The 17,262-nt window shown below is 49.7% G+C and overlaps 8 protein-coding genes across 8 annotated transcripts; 2 read left to right on the forward strand and 6 right to left on the reverse strand.

Annotated features, from left to right (window-relative positions):
* Positions 1 to 632: 632 nt before the first annotated feature.
* Positions 633 to 1,373, reverse strand: VC83_04231 (uncharacterized protein; the record flags this gene model as incomplete). Its single annotated transcript, XM_024467866.1, has 1 exon — positions 633 to 1,373. The coding sequence occupies one exon, from the start codon at positions 1,371 to 1,373 to the stop codon at positions 633 to 635; it is 741 nt and encodes a 246-aa protein (XP_024324681.1).
* A 779-nt stretch (positions 1,374 to 2,152) lies between these two features.
* VC83_04232 (uncharacterized protein) lies at positions 2,153 to 3,359 on the forward strand. Its single transcript, XM_024467867.1, has 3 exons — positions 2,153 to 2,842; positions 2,903 to 2,984; positions 3,142 to 3,359. Exons 1-3 carry the CDS (start codon positions 2,397 to 2,399, stop codon positions 3,217 to 3,219), a joined length of 606 nt encoding a protein of 201 aa, XP_024324678.1. The 5' UTR covers positions 2,153 to 2,396; the 3' UTR covers positions 3,220 to 3,359.
* Positions 3,353 to 5,414, reverse strand: VC83_04233 (uncharacterized protein). The gene has a single exon (XM_024467868.1). It carries the CDS (start codon positions 4,898 to 4,900, stop codon positions 3,467 to 3,469), a length of 1,434 nt encoding a protein of 477 aa, XP_024324679.1. The 5' UTR covers positions 4,901 to 5,414; the 3' UTR covers positions 3,353 to 3,466.
* Positions 5,415 to 5,511: 97 nt separating this feature from the next.
* VC83_09632 (uncharacterized protein) lies at positions 5,512 to 6,326 on the reverse strand. Its single transcript, XM_024473045.1, has 2 exons — positions 5,721 to 6,326; positions 5,512 to 5,675 (listed from the first exon to the last, which is right to left on the reverse strand). Exons 1-2 carry the CDS (start codon positions 6,154 to 6,156, stop codon positions 5,524 to 5,526), a joined length of 588 nt encoding a protein of 195 aa, XP_024328813.1. The 5' UTR covers positions 6,157 to 6,326; the 3' UTR covers positions 5,512 to 5,523.
* Positions 6,327 to 6,550: 224 nt separating this feature from the next.
* VC83_04234 (uncharacterized protein) lies at positions 6,551 to 7,701 on the forward strand (the record flags this gene model as incomplete). Its single annotated transcript, XM_024467869.1, has 4 exons — positions 6,551 to 6,789; positions 6,839 to 7,160; positions 7,222 to 7,361; positions 7,416 to 7,701. The coding sequence occupies 4 exons, from the start codon at positions 6,551 to 6,553 to the stop codon at positions 7,699 to 7,701; spliced, it is 987 nt and encodes a 328-aa protein (XP_024324676.1).
* Positions 7,702 to 11,050: 3,349 nt separating this feature from the next.
* On the reverse strand, positions 11,051 to 12,133 carry VC83_04235 (uncharacterized protein; the record flags this gene model as incomplete). Its single annotated transcript, XM_024467870.1, has 2 exons — positions 11,115 to 12,133; positions 11,051 to 11,058 (listed from the first exon to the last, which is right to left on the reverse strand). Exons 1-2 carry the CDS (start codon positions 12,019 to 12,021, stop codon positions 11,051 to 11,053), a joined length of 915 nt encoding a protein of 304 aa, XP_024324677.1. The 5' UTR covers positions 12,022 to 12,133.
* Positions 12,134 to 12,739: 606 nt separating this feature from the next.
* On the reverse strand, positions 12,740 to 13,959 carry VC83_04236 (uncharacterized protein; the record flags this gene model as incomplete). Its single annotated transcript, XM_024467871.1, has 2 exons — positions 13,400 to 13,959; positions 12,740 to 13,340 (listed from the first exon to the last, which is right to left on the reverse strand). The coding sequence occupies exons 1-2, from the start codon at positions 13,642 to 13,644 to the stop codon at positions 12,740 to 12,742; spliced, it is 846 nt and encodes a 281-aa protein (XP_024324674.1). The 5' UTR covers positions 13,645 to 13,959.
* A 269-nt stretch (positions 13,960 to 14,228) lies between these two features.
* On the reverse strand, positions 14,229 to 16,695 carry VC83_04237 (uncharacterized protein). The gene is made up of 3 exons (XM_024467872.1): positions 16,081 to 16,695; positions 15,814 to 16,025; positions 14,229 to 15,749 (listed from the first exon to the last, which is right to left on the reverse strand). Exons 1-3 carry the CDS (start codon positions 16,217 to 16,219, stop codon positions 14,784 to 14,786), a joined length of 1,317 nt encoding a protein of 438 aa, XP_024324675.1. The 5' UTR covers positions 16,220 to 16,695; the 3' UTR covers positions 14,229 to 14,783.
* Between the last annotated feature and the right edge of the window lie 567 nt (positions 16,696 to 17,262).

Genomic DNA, 17,262 nt, shown 5'->3' on the forward strand with positions numbered 1-17,262 from the left:
GGGGGTACCTTTCACGGGGGGCGTGTTGGGACTTAGATGCTGTGTCCAGAAGTCATTGATGAGATTCTGGGACGTCCATGGTGGCGGCATGATTGCTCGCGTTTGAGTTTCTTCTCGCAGCCTTATTCGTGAAGCCGTAACGTATGAACAGCACTCGCTCAGTGGTCACCGTGTGTCAAGTAACCCTCAAGCAGTCGCAGTATCGCAATCCAAAGCAACAAAGCTCAAACCGACACAAAAATCGTAAAAACCTGGCAAACAGCAGTAAATATATCAACCCTCCAGGCAAAAAAAGGCAACAACAACCCAGTCCACGCACAACAACCTTTCAACACACCAGCCATCCATTCAGCCCCCCATCCCGCTAACCAGCCTCATGTCGGGACCAATATTGCAACCCCCCAATTCCTAACGCCCACCTCCCACTGGCCGCCTCATCCCCAGCCTGTGGAGCGTGAAGGCTGTGGATGGGGAGATGCTGCGCTGTGGATGGACTGTCAGCACGACGGCGTCAGGCGTCAGATGCGGTTTAGGGTCTAGCACGGCGGCTCGGGCTTGGGTCCAGCGAGGCTATGCTACGACGGATATCTTGGAGGGCAAGACATCAGAACCTAATCGGCTCTAACTTACTGCTAATACAAATCCCATCCATCTTCAATTAGTGTATCAAGCTGAGGCACAAAGCACCACCCTGCCTCGTTAACAAACTGGAAAAATCCAGCGACGCCGCCAGTCTGCTCATGGATAATTGGCGCTCCACAAATCCCATCTCTCAGTTCTGGGGCCCCGCCTGTAGGTGCTAGCCCAAAGTATACACTTGCTGGCGGAAGTGCTGAAACGTCGACTATTACATCATTCGACGACTTCCCTGCTACAAATCTATCCCCCGAATACTTCATTGCAATTTTGCCCGTTGTCATCCCGTCACATACGAACCATTCGTGCGTCGAGACTTCGCGGCCTCTGAGCAATCGTGTTGGTTCTGGGCACTCGAAAACCCGCGAGTTGCTGAAGCTAATGGATGGATGAAGCTGCGCGAGCGCCCAGTCGTGATCTGGAAACCTCTCGTGTATACTGGCTATTGGATCGCCGCCGTCGCCGTCAGGGTGGTAGATACTCGTGCAATCTTCAAACCCGTGATCTGCCACGGTGATTCTAACTCGTGCTCCATTTCTAATTCGTACTCCTGCAGACGATGCCCTGGTGCGGCCTTCTACTCGTATCCCCGGGCCGATGACTCCATCCCCAGTTCTCAGGTAATCGGTTTCATCGCCACGGAGGCTCGTTGCCGCCATCTGACGTTGTGGTGCCAGCGGGATTGTCGATTTCCAGAAAGGGTCCCCCTGATGATAATTAAGTGCCCATCCGCCCATCTTATTCGGTAGGGACTCAGTGGCGTAGGTGCGGTTGTTTGTGGCCAACTCCACAGTAAGGTTTGGCCATATAAAGTTCAGTGCATGCACGCTGCAGACGCCATTCAAGATCCTCCAGATATCCGCCAAGTTCTGCGGAGAAGGTGATGTCCATGGAGTCGCCTGGTACGTTTTAATCAAAGGGTCACCTGAAGTCCTATCGAGAAGGTAGTTTGAGTTCGCCCTTGGTATAAATGAGCAGAACTCTCGTTCAATCGTTGTGGGCGAGGTGAACACCACCGGCGCACACCCGAGAGTCAGCGAGGTCTGCCCGTTATGCTCGGGGAGTGATGGTGTCCTTGTTGTTACAGCAAGGAACGGAGGGAGAAAGTCCACACAAGTGACACTGTACTTGTCAAAAACCAGCGGGCGTTCTCTCTGGTGAGCCTAACGTAGTCGTGGGCATCGCCATCCCATAGCGAAAAGGACGCAATATCTAGTATGTGCCGAGAGCCTCGACTTTTCTCTTCTGCCCAGTTTTTCTTTACCTTCTTCGTCTGTGGTATAGAGGACGTAGGATCCCGCGGAGTAGGGTGCGAATGCGTGTCTGTATAAAAGGTGCCATCGAACCAGTTGCTGTATGGCGTTTGCTTGCGAAGGTATCTGACCTCACTGTCTTTTCTCACGTGTATTTCAGCCATGTCAAAGGTGTCGTGTGCAAATAGTAGCTACAATAGTGTAGGTTGGGGTTTAGAATCATAAAGTCATAAATTCATAGTCATAAAGTTATAAAGTTACCACTAGATATTAGTTCCTTCCTCTAAAAACGTGTCGGATCATACTCCCCTTATCGTCCTTATCAGCCCACCTTATCGGCGATCCTAGATGACGGCCCTTACCCCACCACGAGCTTCTCCAAAACATAAACCCCCGCACCAGAACCCTATATCTCCCTCTCCTTCCTCCACCACTCCTCCAAAAACAACATCGTAACTTCCCCCAGAAACCAACTCCCCTCCAACTCAACCACCAAAAACCACCACAATGTCCACCACCGCCATCCCCCTCCACCCCCCCACCGCCCTCCCCGCCTCCGCTGCATCCCACTCCCTCGCCCCCTCCGCCCTCTCCTCCCTCTCCTTCCTCGCCTCCTCCGCCCGCTCCGCCGCCTACGCACCTTACTCCCGCTTCCGTGTCGGCGCCGCCGTGCTGCTGTCAGACGGCACAGAGGTCTCCGGCGCGAACATCGAGAACGCGTCGTACCCCGTCGGCACCTGCGCCGAGCGCGTCGCGCTGGGTTCCGCGATCATGGGTTTGCTTGATCATGGGCAGAATAAGAGGGCGAAGGTGGAGGTGGGGGAGGTGGAGAGGGAGGAGAGGGCTGGGGTCGCGGAGTTTAGGGGGGGGTGGAAGAAGGGGACGTTTAGGGCGTTGGCGGTTACGAGTGATGCGGTGGGGGTGATTAGTCCGTGTGGGATGTGTAGGCAGTTGTGAGTTTTTTTCCTCTTCTGTTGATGCGGAGAGGAGCGGGGCGTGCTGATTGAAGGCAGTATCAAGGAGTTCTGCGAGCCGTTGATGCCGGTGTATATGTTTGACAAGGAGGGGAATTTCCACGTCCTCACTGTGGAGCAGGTGAGTTTACACTTTTTGGGGGGCGGTTGAAATGCTGATGGGGTCTCTTACTACACGGGCTATCTGCTTGCCGACGGTTGATGCAGGGTCGGTGGCGCTGACTCGTGGGCAGCTGATTCCACTGGCGCAGTATGTTGAAGTGCTGATGCGGTGATAGTTACTCCCGCTGTCGTTTACGATGGATTCGATGCCAGATCTGGTTGCGACGGCTGAGGCGAGGGGGAAGGCGTCGTAAGTTCCGTAAGGAAAGGGGAATGGAGTTATAATATTCGGTGGGCGAGAGGGGAAAAGGGGGTGAGTATTTTTGGCTGGTATTGGACTGTATTTATCGAAAACCAAGTTGGGCGCCTAAAATTGATACAGTTTGACTTTTCAATACATTCTTGTTTATCTCTCAGCACTTCTGAGTTCTACTATACTACACCCCCAATAAAACAACCGCTAGAAAGCACCACACCAAACGCCACCAGCCTCTCTTCCCCCTATAGCCCCTCGCCATCATTCCTGCCCCAAATCTTCACCGTCCGATCATACCCCCCACTAACAATCCACCTCGCATCCTTGCTAACATCCACACTATTCACATTCCCCGTGTGCCCGCTCAGACTACACACCATCCCCCAATCATCCGCCGAGAACACATTAATCCTCTTATCAAACCCCGCGCTAGCAAAGAACGTCCCCCCCTTCTTCGGCTCCTCCCCCGTCTCACCACTCCTCGCCATCCCATCCCCCTTATACCACCGCAAATCCGAGACCACGGATTTATGCGCGCCCACGCCGCCCACGCAAGCAACCTTCCTAATATCCCAGCACTTCACCCATCCATCCCCCGAGCCACTGAGCACTCGATGTCCATCCACCCCCCAGTCCAGTGCGTAGACAGGTTTAATATGTCCATCCAAAATCATCACCGTGCGACCCGTCCTCAAATCCCAGATGCGGCCCATACTGTCCGTCCCCCCGCTAGCAAGGAGCGAGCCATCCGTATTAAACGCCACCGCGAACACACCCCTCGAGTGTCCCTCCTGCAACAGCAGTTCGTCCCTCGTCTCAATATCCCAAAGGCGCCACGTTGTGTCTTCCGACGCAGATGCCAAGTACCGGCCCGAAGGATGGAACTCCACGCGACACACACGCTGATGATGCCCCTCCAGCGTCGCCAACGGCGTCTCCCCCTCCCGGCCCCAAAGATGCACATTCCCCTCCCCCCCCCCCGACGCCAACTCCACCCCCCCCCCCAAAGGCGCCCACGCAATCCCCCCCACCCGATCCGTATGCCCCCTCAACGTCCTCGTCGCCTCCAGCGTCGGCAGCTCAAGGATCTTAATACTCCCCCCCCACCCCCCCGCCGCCACCGCCCCCCCATCCGGCGCAAACCTCACGATCCCCACCGGTCGCTCCCCCGCAATCTGACTCCCCTGTAACTCAAACGGCGCCAGCTTTGCGCGCACAGACTTGCGAAACGTAACATGAGTGCGTAGTGGGATTTTCGCTTCAAGCTTCTGAGCTTCCACCCTCGCCTTCGCGCGCGGCAGACTAAACCTCGCTATCTCCCTCCTCGCATCAAGCAACCCATCACTCCCAGCTGTGTAAAACTCCTCCTCCACATCTGCATCCGCCTCCGCCTCTCCCATAGCCGTATCCTCATCCTCCGCCTCCACCTCTTCGCGCTCAGCCAGGAGTTCGCGCAGGCGGTCGCGCCGGTCGCCGGGGCCTTCGCCATAGAGTGTTATGGGCTCGGAGATGGCGCGCAGGGCAGCGCGGACGGCGGTGTCGGAGGTGGGGACGATGGTGGCGGCGGCGCGTTTTTTGCGGTCCAGTTGGCTGAGGAAGGCGGTTGCTTGGGTGGAGGCGTGGGTGGTGGGGATGGAGTCGAGGTCGATTAGGTCGGCGCGGGAGGCGTGGACGGACATTTTGGGTGGTTGTGCCCGGTGTGGGTTGTGTGTTGTGGTGTTTGGGTTGCGGATTGGGAGGTTGGAGGTTTTGGTGGTCGCAAGGTTGGAGCTGTCGTCGGTGGTGAAAATCGTTATCTTATCGGTTCCTGAAGCCTGCTCCCCGAGACTAAGCGTTTACAGACAACACCATATAAGTTAGTGATAATAATTATAACAACAACGGTCGACTACGCTTCTAGGGAATTCACGTTATTATAGAACATTCGAACATGTTATTAATATTAGCCATTCCCTATTTAGCTTCCATACCTAAGAAGAAGCTTGCAACTCATCCAACACCCATTTCACCCCCCCCACAACTAGGCTGCGCACTGGGTACTCATGAGTCGAGTAGTAGAATTTCTACTCACCCAGCTGAGTTACTCACTCATATCCCGAGTATTGTTGAATGAGGATTACTCACTTGCCGGGTACCTAGTATAGGTCTTGGCAACCCAGTTATATCACGTGTTTGATTAGTCATTGAAAAGGGGGTGTGATCGTGACTTCACATTGATATCGATATCGTAAAACGCCATAACTCAATAACTCCATTCCCATGTCGTTGATATCCTATTCCACACTATAACCTTTGCCAGAACTTATCTAACCTTCATTCCTGGGTGAGAGACATTTCCATCGATTAAGCCTACAGCTCCATGATTAAACATCATATCCCGCAAACGCCGAACCAATACCATATCCTTTGCCTGAATTGTCACTCTCTTCGCATGAATAGCAAGGAGATTTGTCACTATAACTGTTAGTATGTCCCTGTCACTATGTTCAAGTATCATACTCTCAAATTCTCGAATGAGGAAGCATTCGGCAGCTTCCTGGAGAGCTAGGATAGCAGATTGCTGGAAGCGAAGATTGGACTTGAAGTCTTGTGCGATTTCCCTAACAAGACGCTGGAATGAGAGCTTTGGAATAATCAGGCGAGTATCAAGTTGCTGTCTTCTGATATCGCGGAGAGCCTTGGTGCCTATATGTTTATTAGAGAGTTCTGGTAATCCTCTGGTAATCCTCTTACCAGACTTTGCACGGCGCATGGCCTTCTGAGCATGATTGTTGCAAGCTTGAGATGAGCGAACTGGAGCTTTTCTTGCTGTGCGCACAGCCTTTTCCTTTCCCTTTCCCTTTCCACCAAGCCTAGAGCCAGCCTGTAATCCAAGTGGCATCCTTGGTGCTGTGCCGCCAGTTGATCTCCTAGCAGTTTGCTTAATACGAGCCATTTGCTAACATTAAGATGAGTTAGTGAAGTATACACAAGACAAAGAAGTAGATCAAAAGATATATGTACTTACAGTGAGTTTGTAGCAAGGATGTTGTAGAAAGAGTAAAGAAAGAGGTAGAGGTTGAAAGGTATGTGTTTTATTTGAAGGTACGCGTTGTAGTGTTGTTTAGAACAGTAATTATTTGCAGGTGAATATTCCTTGACGAATATAATTGTTTGCAACTTTAAAAAAACAACAACCTTACAACCAACCACCTTCCTTGGTTACGTTCCGATCTACACATTCTTCTTCTCTTTTGCGCTTTACCTCTTCACTAGGACCTCAAGTAAGTTTATTATCTTGATTCTACAGTCAGAACTTCTGATGATCTTCTGCTAATCACGTGTTTAGCATGGCGAAACGCAAGGCACCTGAAGAACTCTCCACTAATTTGAATACTATCAAAGCTCGCAACCGCGTCTCCAACCTTACTGAAGATGAGAAGGCTGTTCATTTAGCACTCAAGGCTGACCATGGCGATCTGAGCTACTACTTAAAGAAGTTATACAAGTCTGCAAAGTATATCGCTGCCTCTGCTGAAGACAAGACACGTCTACAGAATGAATTGAAGGTTGAGCGTATTCGTGTTCGGTAAGTTCCTTCTGGTAATCTCTGGTAGCCTTAATCTAACTATAAACAGGACTGAAAAGGGCACCCATGCATCTTGCATTGCGAATCAGAAAGTCAAGAATACTAGCGCCCCTTCTTCTTCTCCACAAGCCCCACCATCTACTCCGCCACAACTTCTGTCTGAGCTTGCTGCATTTGAGGGTATCACCAGTATCCCAATCGATGACGATCATAACAGCGAATGGGAGGATACTGAGGTTGAAGACGATTTAGAGTTGGAGCTTATGTTACGGCGCGACGATATTTTAAATGACGAGGCTGTTCTACCAGATGAGCTTTCTGATGAAGAGATCGCTAGCATCCAGGCTCTCTTAACTCAAGCACGCATTGATGTTGGTACCTCATAGTCTGGTAATCTTCTGGTAATCTTCTGGTAATACTAACGGTTGATAGGCCCATGAAGAGTCCAATTTCCGCAAGTGGCAACATTTCTGGGATAGCTGTATCCGCTCATATACGAGAAAGGCTGGAAAGCTGAGAAAGAAGCCTGAGCATCTCTTTGAATATATGCCATGGATTGATGTAGAAGAAGGGTACGTCTCTGATCATTCTAGCAATCTTCTAGAGATACTAATTGTTTATTATAGCACTTTTCACAACGTTATCCCACCACATAAATATTTCTGTTTGTACGAGCAGGCAGTTTGGACAAACTTTACAGCTTGGAAGTTTGGAAAGTGGGCCCAATTACCAGGACCTGCGCAGTGGTACCCAAAGTCTTACAATCTTGTCGACAACGGATGGTTACAAGTCTCCACTCATAGTTCTAGCTTCAAAGAGGCGTTCTTACTTGTCTACTCTAAGAAATTTGATAAGGAAAAGTGGGCTAAGGTATCAGCTGCACAGGATATGTTGTTTCTGGAGTTAGAGTAGAGGAGAGAAATGGAGTATTTGATTTTCCGACGCGAATAGGGGCTATAGAGATTTAAGTATTTCATCGTAGCCAGACTTCTGGTAATCTTCTGATAATCAAACAATTTGCTACTTGCCAAATGTCATCGCAATATTCAGAGTTGTTTGACTCTGACAATCCTATTTCTAATATATTCTCAGACTCTCTTCCCTCTTCTCAACGACTACCTTCATTAAATCAAATCCCTGCGGGCCTCGAATATACTGGCAAATTAAACCAATTCATCAAATGGACTAAGGATACACACGATGTATTCATTGAGTGGTGGAAGCTATCACGATGGTATGAACAACACTCAGATCATACTAGAAAATTTCTTACGAAGATTGCATGGGATTCAACCAACCGGAGTTCTCAATACTGGAGAATTTATCACCAAGGAGCAGACCGGCTTTCTGGAGAACCATGTGTCATTTGTACCTATTGTTCGAAGGCCCTTACGCATCCTGCAATCAAGTCTGCTGGCCCAAAGTCTATGGCAACACATCTTGCATCAGACATTTGCAAAAAGAAGTCACGGATGGGTAAGGATAGTCTCTATCAAATGCGAATCAATCAGATGCGACCTCAACAGGTAAGGATTACCAGATTATTACCAGAATTATATAGGCTAATATCTATAATAGGATCATATTCTCACACAAGAGGCATTTTACGAACAAGTTCTATACACAGTTATCTCAACTCATAGCTCGTTCCGCTCAGTCGAGGATCCTGAATGGAAAAGGCTTGCTATCTTACAGAATCCTCACTATCCACTACCCTCAGCAACAACTATTCGAAACCTCTTAACAACAAAGCTCACACAAATCGAAGAAGAGATGCTACAAGATGTTGTTCCTGGTTCAAAGATTGCATTATCGCTCGACTGTTGGTCAAGTGTTACTCGACTTTCATTTATGGGTGTTATTGCATCATTTATCGACCGTCATTGGAAAATGCAAGAGGTCTTGATTGGGTTTGAACCTATATATACAGAGCATACTGGTGCTGAGTTATGTGGAATACTTGAAAAAGTTATCACAAGGCAGCATTTAGAAGGACGAATTATATCCATTACGACTGATAATGCGTCAAACAACACTTCAATGATGAGAGATGTGGAAATAATGCTTGATAGTATTGCAGACAACGAGCATTTCATTGGAGGAAAAGTACAACACATACCCTGCCTAGCTCACGTTATTCAACTTGCCCTTAGTGCTCTCTTTGGTCGAATCCGGATTACGCCAACAAATCAAGAGATCTTAATGAACTGGGAAGAAGAGAATCAGATGGAGGGCCTTGCAAAGTTGCAGAAGGACAAGGGTATTGGATTTACACTTGGAAAGGTATATATTCTCTTGTTAGTTCTGGTAAACTTCTGGTAGTCTTTTCTAATATCTCATAGCTCCGGAAGCTCACTATCTTTGTTAATTCAAGTCAAACTCGAAGGAACAGGTTTATGACTTTGCAAAAGGCAAACATGAACCGGGGTCAATCATCTCAGAGGCTTCTTCGACTTATTCAAGATGTATCAACTCGATGGGATTCGACATGCCATATGCTTCTGCGAGCACAGCAACTCAAGTCAACAATCAATCAATATACTCGAGGCGATCATGGTGCTCACATGTTCAGACTTAGCGAGCTAGAATGGAAGCACATCGAATACATCATTGATCTTACAAGGCCATTCAACTTCTTTACAACAAACATTGGATCGTCAGCCGGACCTACTGTCTGCTATACACTTGGAGTATATCAAAAACTCTTATCAACGCTTGAAGGAACTCGGCACCGGCTACGGCATAAGACATATCCATGGGCAGCAAAGATGACTTTAGCAATCGATGCTGCAGAGAAGAAGATTAGGAAGTATTATAACAAGCTATACACAAATACTGGATCTATCTTCGCATTTGCTAGTATCTTAAATCCTAGTGTGAAGCTCTCACACTTTAACAAAAAGGTTTGCAAGCTTGACTTTTCAATACGAAATTGGGAGACAGAGTTTGAACAACAGTTTAGGACCCTTTATAAAGAGCAGTACTCTACAGTGCGAGTTGCGAGTCAATCAGGATTACGAGATGCAGATATGGATCCATTAGCCTTAGTATTGCAGCAAAGTCAGACATTAAATGGGACTCGGGGCCAGCGAGAGGAATATGTGAATGAGGCTGATCTCTATCTTGATGCTCGTAAGTTTCTGGTAATCTTCTGATAATCTTATTCTAACTTGTATAGCACATATCTACACAAAGATATTGCTATTTTGGCAACAAAAGGAAGAGCAATTTCCTGGTCTATCAGCAATGGCTCGTGATATACTTTGTATTCCTGCTGCTGAGTCTGGAGTTGAGCGAGTCTTTAGTGCCGCAAGGGACGTATGTGGCCACCGACGTGGTCAACTTAATCCTGAGACGATTAAGAGTATTATGCTTATATATTACTCTCGACAATACAAGAATCGTCAAGGTCATCGTGACAAGCTTGCAGATATGATGGACGTCGTTGATATGACTGAGGAGCAAGTCGAAGAAGAGTATGAGGCACAACGACAACGGATGTGCAATTCTATCGAGTTACAATATATCAGCGATGAAGAAGAACCACGATCAAATACACATATCCGAGAGACATATTCAAAGGTACAATATCCTCCGTTTAATCCTCAGCGGCCACAGCAACAGCAAGACTTATCACAAGCTGCACATGAAGAACGACAAATGCGCTACCAACAAGGTGAAGAAAGAGATAGGGCTGACCGTCTTAACGAGACCTTATACGACATCCCAGATGACGATATCCCAGATAATGAAGATATAAGAGAAGATGGTAATAATGAGGAGCCTATACTTCCAACTATTCATGACGATGAAGATAAGGATATGCCGTCCTCGCCACCAACGCCTATCCAACGCCCTCGGAAGACTGGAAGAGATCTACTTGATATCTTTCAAGCTACTCGTCAAGACCCTATAAATACTTTAGGTATTAGTAGGTCTGGCCGGCCTCATCAAGCAAGGTGGAAAGATGTTCTTGAGCATATATAATATAGTGTTCTGATAATCTTCTGATAATCGTGGTACTTAGATAGAGGAATATACGTGATTCGTTCTCACAGCTTATTAGAGATGGTAGAGTGATGCTGATAAATGTAATACTTTAAGTTAACTTACAACTGTAACCATAAAACAGTATTAATCGTATGAGGGACTGTTCACGTAATGCATATATCTTACACGTGACAGCCGAGTACTCACTGGGTTTTTACAGAGTAACTGAGTATTGGCCTCACTCACCGAGTCGAGTGAAAGGTTCAGCTACTCACCCAGCTGAGTAACCCACTGAGTGAGTGAGCCGAGTATTGGGCGAGTAGTGCGCAGCCTACCCACAACAACATCCGGCTGAGTAACCTGCACAAAATGCCCACTCTCCCTCGCAAAAACAATCTCCCCCCTCCCCGAAAGCTTCAAATGCTCCCTAATAAGCCCATCATTCTCCTCATCAACCATCCCAATCATCTCCCTAAGATACCTCCTCTCCTCCTCCGTCCCATTCCCCCTCTTCACCCCGGCCTCATACACCCTAACCCCATCCCAGCTCCTCTCCCCCCCAATCACAAACACCGGTTTCTCCCCCAGCAGCGGCTGTCTCTTCGCCAGCTCCTTTCTTTGCAGTGTGTCGAAACTGGGCTCGTACTCCGCAAACTCCTTGTCAGCCTGGAGCTGGAACTTCTCGGTCCCTTCGTCGCTAATGAACGCTTCCCATTCTTCTTGCGTCAACTGTTTTCTCACCTCAATACCCCTTGCTGCGTACGGTTCTAGGCCCTCACCTAGAGGTTTGAGAGCCGCTAACCATTTCTTCAGAGGGGGGAGTGTAGTCTCGTGATTAGCATCGACGAGCACCAATCCAGCGATATGCGGTCCATTCCCCGTAAGAGCGACGAACTCGCGAACCAGCACCCCAGCCCACGAGTGCGCGACAATGATGAGCGGATTCGCAATGGGCCCTTTCTCAATAAAATAGGAGAACTCTAGGGCGATATTCTCGGCTGTGGGCGCGAGAGGAGAGAGCGAGGAGTTACCGAAGCCGGAGCGGTCGTAGGTGTAGCTGCGTAGCGAGGGGGGCAGGAGGCGGGTGACGGCGGCCCAGACGAGGCGGCTGCTTGATAAGCCTGGGATGAATAGGACGACGGGGTCTGTAGAGCTGCGGGGTTCTGGGCCGTGGGTGTAGAGGGCGAGGGAGTGGGTGCCGATGTTGACGAGGGTGGGGGTTGAAGGAGGGGTTGAGGACATTGTGGGGTTGAGTTTCGCGTTTTGAGTTTTGAGTTTATAAGCTTTGTAGAGTTTTGATATATTGGTATTTATAGGTAATCTCGCAGGATGGCTTGATAGCACGTAAGAAGTCTTGAATGAGGTTATGGAGGGGTTGACTGGTTTCAATATGCAGCATGTAAGCGCGCTTATAAATCATGAATAGAACAATATATCACAGTCATGAACGCAAGAGCACTGCGTTTGTACAACTGGGCTATCTATTTAAGTAGGCAGACGGTTTAGATGTAAGGTTTTGATTTATATAGCTTGTTATATCGGACCCAGTACTGTATTCCCAAATCTTTGAAGCAATAATTAGCTGTTATACATAAAGCTGTCTAATATAGATATTCATATATCGCATACCCCCTCCATACTCAGTCAATTTGAAGTTGCAATCGGCAGCCACACAGGAGATCCGATTCCTCACTTTTCCATATCTGAACATTTGACAAGTACCAAGGGGCAGAGGGTGCGCGTGATTAATGCCACATACCTAAACTCTCTGGACGTGCTTGTCAGTTCACTTACCTTCAGGGCATCACCTCAAAAACTAATCAACAGCCATTTCCGTCACTTCAGGCGGACCGTTTCGCAGGTCGCGCATCGTCGTCCTCATCCTCGTGCCTGTCTCACTATCCTTATTCTCATCACCTAATTCAACACTGTTCTGCGGTCCCATGAACGAATATACCATCTACCTCTGGCGATACTCCTCATTCCCTGGCAACTCCACCACCGCATTCGCCCCCGCCAACTCATGCATCGGCTCCTGCTTCCCCGTCGACAACTCATGCGCCGGATCCCACGGCGGCAGCGCCACCCACGGAATCCCCTCTTTATTCTCGCTCTCGGCTTGCTGGCGCCGCCTCCTGAGAAAGAACACCGCGAGCGCAACGAGCACGACAGCGGCGACGGCGCCGACCACGATACCGCCTATAGCACCGCCGGAGAGGGGTTTAGATGGGGAGGAGGAGTCGGAGGATGGTGTGGAAGGCGCGGGGGTGGAGCTCGTCTTTGAGACGTCGGAGGCGCTGGTGGTTGGTGCGGCGGTCGTGTCGGTGGATGAGGGCGTGGATGAGGGCGTGGATGAGGGCGTGCTGGAGGAGACTTGGGAGGTTGTTTGCGTCGCAGCGAGTAAGGACTGGGGATCGAAGGACCAAGCTGTCGCGCCTGGGTCTGCGGCGCTTAGGGAGGAGTAAGTTTTGTTAAGAGGGAGAGACCCGATATCAAGAAGCACATCGTGTGATTTACTCCAACAGATGTTTATCTGCCCAGTTGCCCCCGTACACGACTCCCTAACCACGCCTCCATTAGCAAACCGAAGCGCGTCGCAGCTGGGAGAGGGGGAGCGCACGAATCACTAGTACAGCACCACGAGACCTTCGTCCCCGTGCCGCATTGAAACGTGCTGCCATCGCTGGCGCACGTCGCGACGCCGGCGAAGCACACGCTTCTGGGATCGCAGCAGTATGCTCGTCCGGTTACAGGGTTGCGGGCGCATGCTGATGGGGGCGTGCATTCCCACGGCATGCCTGGGCAGAGGTGCTTTGGGCCGGGGACGAAGAAGAAGGTGTTGAGGGTGTTGGAGGTGGTCGACATTGTGGTAGAGGGCGGCTTGTGGAGTTGTGATACCGTTGGACTGTGGTAGGAGGATAGATATGGCGAGGAGGAAAGATGAAAGATGGATGGGGAGAGAGTAGGTCAGTTGTAGGATTCGGAGGAGATCTCACACACGTGTTAGGTTATGCTGCTTACAAGTTATACAACTACCTGTTCAGCTACTGTACTCGCATGCATATCGACCAACGGGGCTGTCATGTCTGGCCGGGGTTCTCAGCTCTCATCTCGCTTCATCGAATTCGCATTAGCGATTCCTTCCTAATCAAATCAAGGCTTAACCGTCATACAAATCCTTCAAATGGGGCGTGTTCGGAAATATGTCAAGTATTATATGTATGCGTAGATATATAATACTGTATGATGGCGTTGATAGATATTGCTAAAAGGCAAATCGCATTATCATTTGCTATTGTTCAACTGTCAGGGACAGGAACAACAACGGACCGTGGCTATTCTAGCGTCGCACGCTCCACTTGGCGGTGGGTCTAGCGTCGCACGTCAGGAAACTATATAAAAAAGCATGAAAAGCATGTTGGGGCTTGTCCACAAGCCACAGTTATATGGCGATCTATTATATAATACTGTACAGCTAATGCAAATAATAAACGCCATGCTAGCTGTTTACTACAGCTGCAAAGGTGTCAATATAGTCTAAGCCATATATCTGTTCAAATCCCTTAGCTACAACTTCAGCTTTAAATTCAACAGTATCATCTTTTTGGTAGTATGATTTTGTTACTACTAGTGTCTTCTTTACTCTCTTGCACGTCTAAGCAAAATATCTACCTCAGACCTCGGCCGTTTTTCAGCCTTTTCAGCCTATGGTCATCACCACCCTCCCATATTGACCAAAAACCGAGAAATTTCATCTCTTCCTCTCACATCTATACATCTCCCTATGCTACATGCCCACTATAAAGCGCGGAGCAACGCTATGCTGTGCTTAAAAACACCAACAATGTAACACATAGATACACCCATCACTCCTTCCCTACGTCCCCGTCGTCTCAAAAAAACACAGTCAATTATTCACAAGCTTAAAAAAATAAAGATACATAGAAGGTGCATGAAAAAAGTACAAACTATCTAGAACGCCATACTATAGGAAATGCAGCAGTCTAGAGCAACACGGCGAAGCCAACCACAACAGCGGCAAGCGCGCCGGTCACGCCGGAAAGTTCACGGCCGACGGCCACGGCACCGTTTGTTCCGGTTGCCGCCGCTGCATTGGTACTGGTGGCCGTTGGGATTTGGTTCTTGCCGCCGCCGGTTGGCTTGTTGGTCGCGGATGCAGTGAAGACCTGGTTGAGCGTGGGGAGGGCGACGTCGCCGTTCAAGAGCCAGCCGCCGGCGGTAGACTTCGGGCAGGCTGGGGCGGTGAGCTTTGGCGTGTACGCGGCCTTGGCGGTTCCCTTGGGGTTGTTGGTCTTCCAGACGGCCTGGAGGTTGGAGAAGTCAGGCTGGACTGGGGTCGGGGTGCCCTTGCGGAGGAAGCCGTCCTCGATGTTATCGTCGGTCTTCTCTCCCTGTGGTGGTCCGTAGCTGATCAGCCCATAGTTGTTTTTCTCCTCGATCCACTCGTAGACGATGGCGCCAGACCAGAGGTCGTTCATGTCTGGGCCAAGGATGGCATTCTGATCGAGGAAGAGGCGGGGGCGAGCGGTGTTGCAGCCAGTCTCCGAGAAGAAGATGGGGACGGGGTATCCTGCGGCCATATCGTTTAGGGTTTTGTATCCAGAGGTCTGGAAGTCGTTGCCCGGCTCGCACCACTCGTAGGCGTTCAAGCTGAAAAAGTCAGCCGTATCTGCAGTGTCGCCGCAAACAAGGTAGTTCTGGAGCATGGGGCGCAATTCTGCGATATCTGCGGCGGAGTATCCAATCGGGATCTTGCGGAATCCCTGCTTGTCACGGTAGGCCTTCATGTCGCGGGTGGCAGCCTTGATATATGGCGCAGCCTCAGACTGGTTGGCACGGGCAATGACCTCGTTGCCAATAAAGACACCGAGAGTGTTGGTGTATTTGGCGAAAACGTCGAAGATGGCAGAGTAGGCCTTGTACTGGGAATCGGCCCATGTTGGCTTCAACTATAGAACAATTAGTTTCACTCCCAATGTATAAATTTCCCATGTATAGAGAGTAACCACATACCGGGTCGATATCAGTTGCAAAGTCGTCGAGATCCACCAGGATATAGATGCCGTTATCGGCAAATGCGGACATGCACCCATCGTGGTCGGCCGTGGGGTCGACGTGGTAGACACGGATAGTATTGGCACCCAATGTCTTCATCGCCTTCGCATCGAGTGTGCATTGTTCGGTGTCCTTCAACGGGTCATGGGGAATCAATTGATACGCAATGCCTGGAAACATGAGTTAGCAGTTGGCGCAGGACACCCAGGACCGAGCTTGCCGTACCCTTAATGAAGAACTGCTTCCCCGAAGGGTCAAAGAACTTGTTTCCCACCACGGAGATCTCAGGGAGCGAGGCGGCCACGGCCGTTGTGGCGGCAGCAATGGCAGCGACGCCAGCCTTAACGAGCGTGCTGGAGAACATATTGAACCACGAACGCAACGGGCGAGTCCTAAAAAGGAGTGTTCCTGAAAAATGAGTGTTGTATAACAGATGGGTTATCGTAGCTCTAAAAAATATAGCTGCTGCGGGAAGAAGGTCGCAAAAAAGGCGTTCTGGTCCAAGGAAGTTGGCGGGTGAGAGCGGGGCGTGTGGATCAGATCGATCAAAGTTGGCAGGAACGATGGACAGTGATTGTGGGTTGACTAGGCCGGAGCTTGTTTCTCTATCGCGACTTCCTCATGAAGGATGAGAGATGAAAGAGAAGTGAGGTCGGAGCGAGTGACGACGGTGGAGGATATGTAGGATCCATGGGACAGAAGCAAAGAAAGAAGGCGACTCCCAAGACCAAGTTTGATTAAAGAACGGCCAGTGAAACTTCAGAATGGAGCACTACGTAGTTAAGAGAAAACAAGGAGGATGATCTGGAGAAACATTTGCCTCTCGATGGGATACTCGAGTGTACTATGTAGAGCATTGTAGCGTGGTAAAGGTGTGGAGAAGTGGAGTGGATGGGTATAGCGGCGGTAGCATGGCCGTAGTACGTTTCGTATTGTCACAAAAAAGCACAAAAAAGCACAAAAAAGCACATCCAACCTCCCCCGTCTCTCCTCTCACATCACCTTCCAACATCCTCGTGTCGACGCGGTCAGCAAAAGCCTCACCATCACCGTTGCTTCGACCGCCGCATTGGCCGTCACATTGACGGAGAAGAGCAGTACCTTATGCACTCGTACTCGACTGAGGCGCACCAGTATGCTTCCATTCTGGCCTGAGCCATGGGGCAGTCGATTGTCGGATAGCTGGATAGCTGGATAGCTGGATATCTGGATAGCTCGACAGCTGGAAGTTCCTCATATTTCCAAGCGGTTTTCTCCAAAGACACGGTGATCTCATCGCGCAGCCCAGGCGTCAAAGATCACTTCGCTCCCCGGTCTCATAAGTCGACCAATGCGGGAGTACCTGGACGGTACGCCCCACCTCATGACGTGGATCTGTTTACACAGACAGCTCGGCGCGGTTACTCG

Source organism: Pseudogymnoascus destructans (genome assembly GCF_001641265.1).
Source record: "Pseudogymnoascus destructans isolate 20631-21 unplaced genomic scaffold scaffold_9, whole genome shotgun sequence".
Lineage (NCBI taxonomy): Eukaryota > Fungi > Ascomycota > Leotiomycetes > Thelebolales > Thelebolaceae > Pseudogymnoascus > Pseudogymnoascus destructans.

What these genes read in the sequence shown, in the direction of transcription:
- VC83_04237 (XM_024467872.1), bottom strand. Translation starts at nt 16,219, where the DNA reads ATGTTCTCCAGCACGCTCGTTAAGGCTGGCGTCGCTGCCATTGCTGCC. An exon ending in GAAGCAGTTCTTCATTAAGG is followed by an intron (nt 16,026 to 16,080) that starts GTACGGCAAGCT and finishes TCATGTTTCCAG; the next exon opens with GCATTGCGTATCAATTGATT. An exon ending in TTGCAACTGATATCGACCCG is followed by an intron (nt 15,750 to 15,813) that starts GTATGTGGTTAC and finishes ATTGTTCTATAG; the next exon opens with TTGAAGCCAACATGGGCCGA.
- VC83_09632 (XM_024473045.1), bottom strand. Translation starts at nt 6,156, where the DNA reads ATGGCTCGTATTAAGCAAACTGCTAGGAGATCAACTGGCGGCACAGCA. An exon ending in CCTCATTCGAGAATTTGAGA is followed by an intron (nt 5,676 to 5,720) that starts GTATGATACTTG and finishes TAACAGTTATAG; the next exon opens with TGACAAATCTCCTTGCTATT.
- VC83_04232 (XM_024467867.1), top strand. Translation starts at nt 2,397, where the DNA reads ATGTCCACCACCGCCATCCCCCTCCACCCCCCCACCGCCCTCCCCGCC. An exon ending in TGTGGGATGTGTAGGCAGTT is followed by an intron (nt 2,843 to 2,902) that starts GTGAGTTTTTTT and finishes GATTGAAGGCAG; the next exon opens with TATCAAGGAGTTCTGCGAGC. An exon ending in ACGTCCTCACTGTGGAGCAG is followed by an intron (nt 2,985 to 3,141) that starts GTGAGTTTACAC and finishes ATGCGGTGATAG; the next exon opens with TTACTCCCGCTGTCGTTTAC.
- VC83_04233 (XM_024467868.1), bottom strand. Translation starts at nt 4,900, where the DNA reads ATGTCCGTCCACGCCTCCCGCGCCGACCTAATCGACCTCGACTCCATC.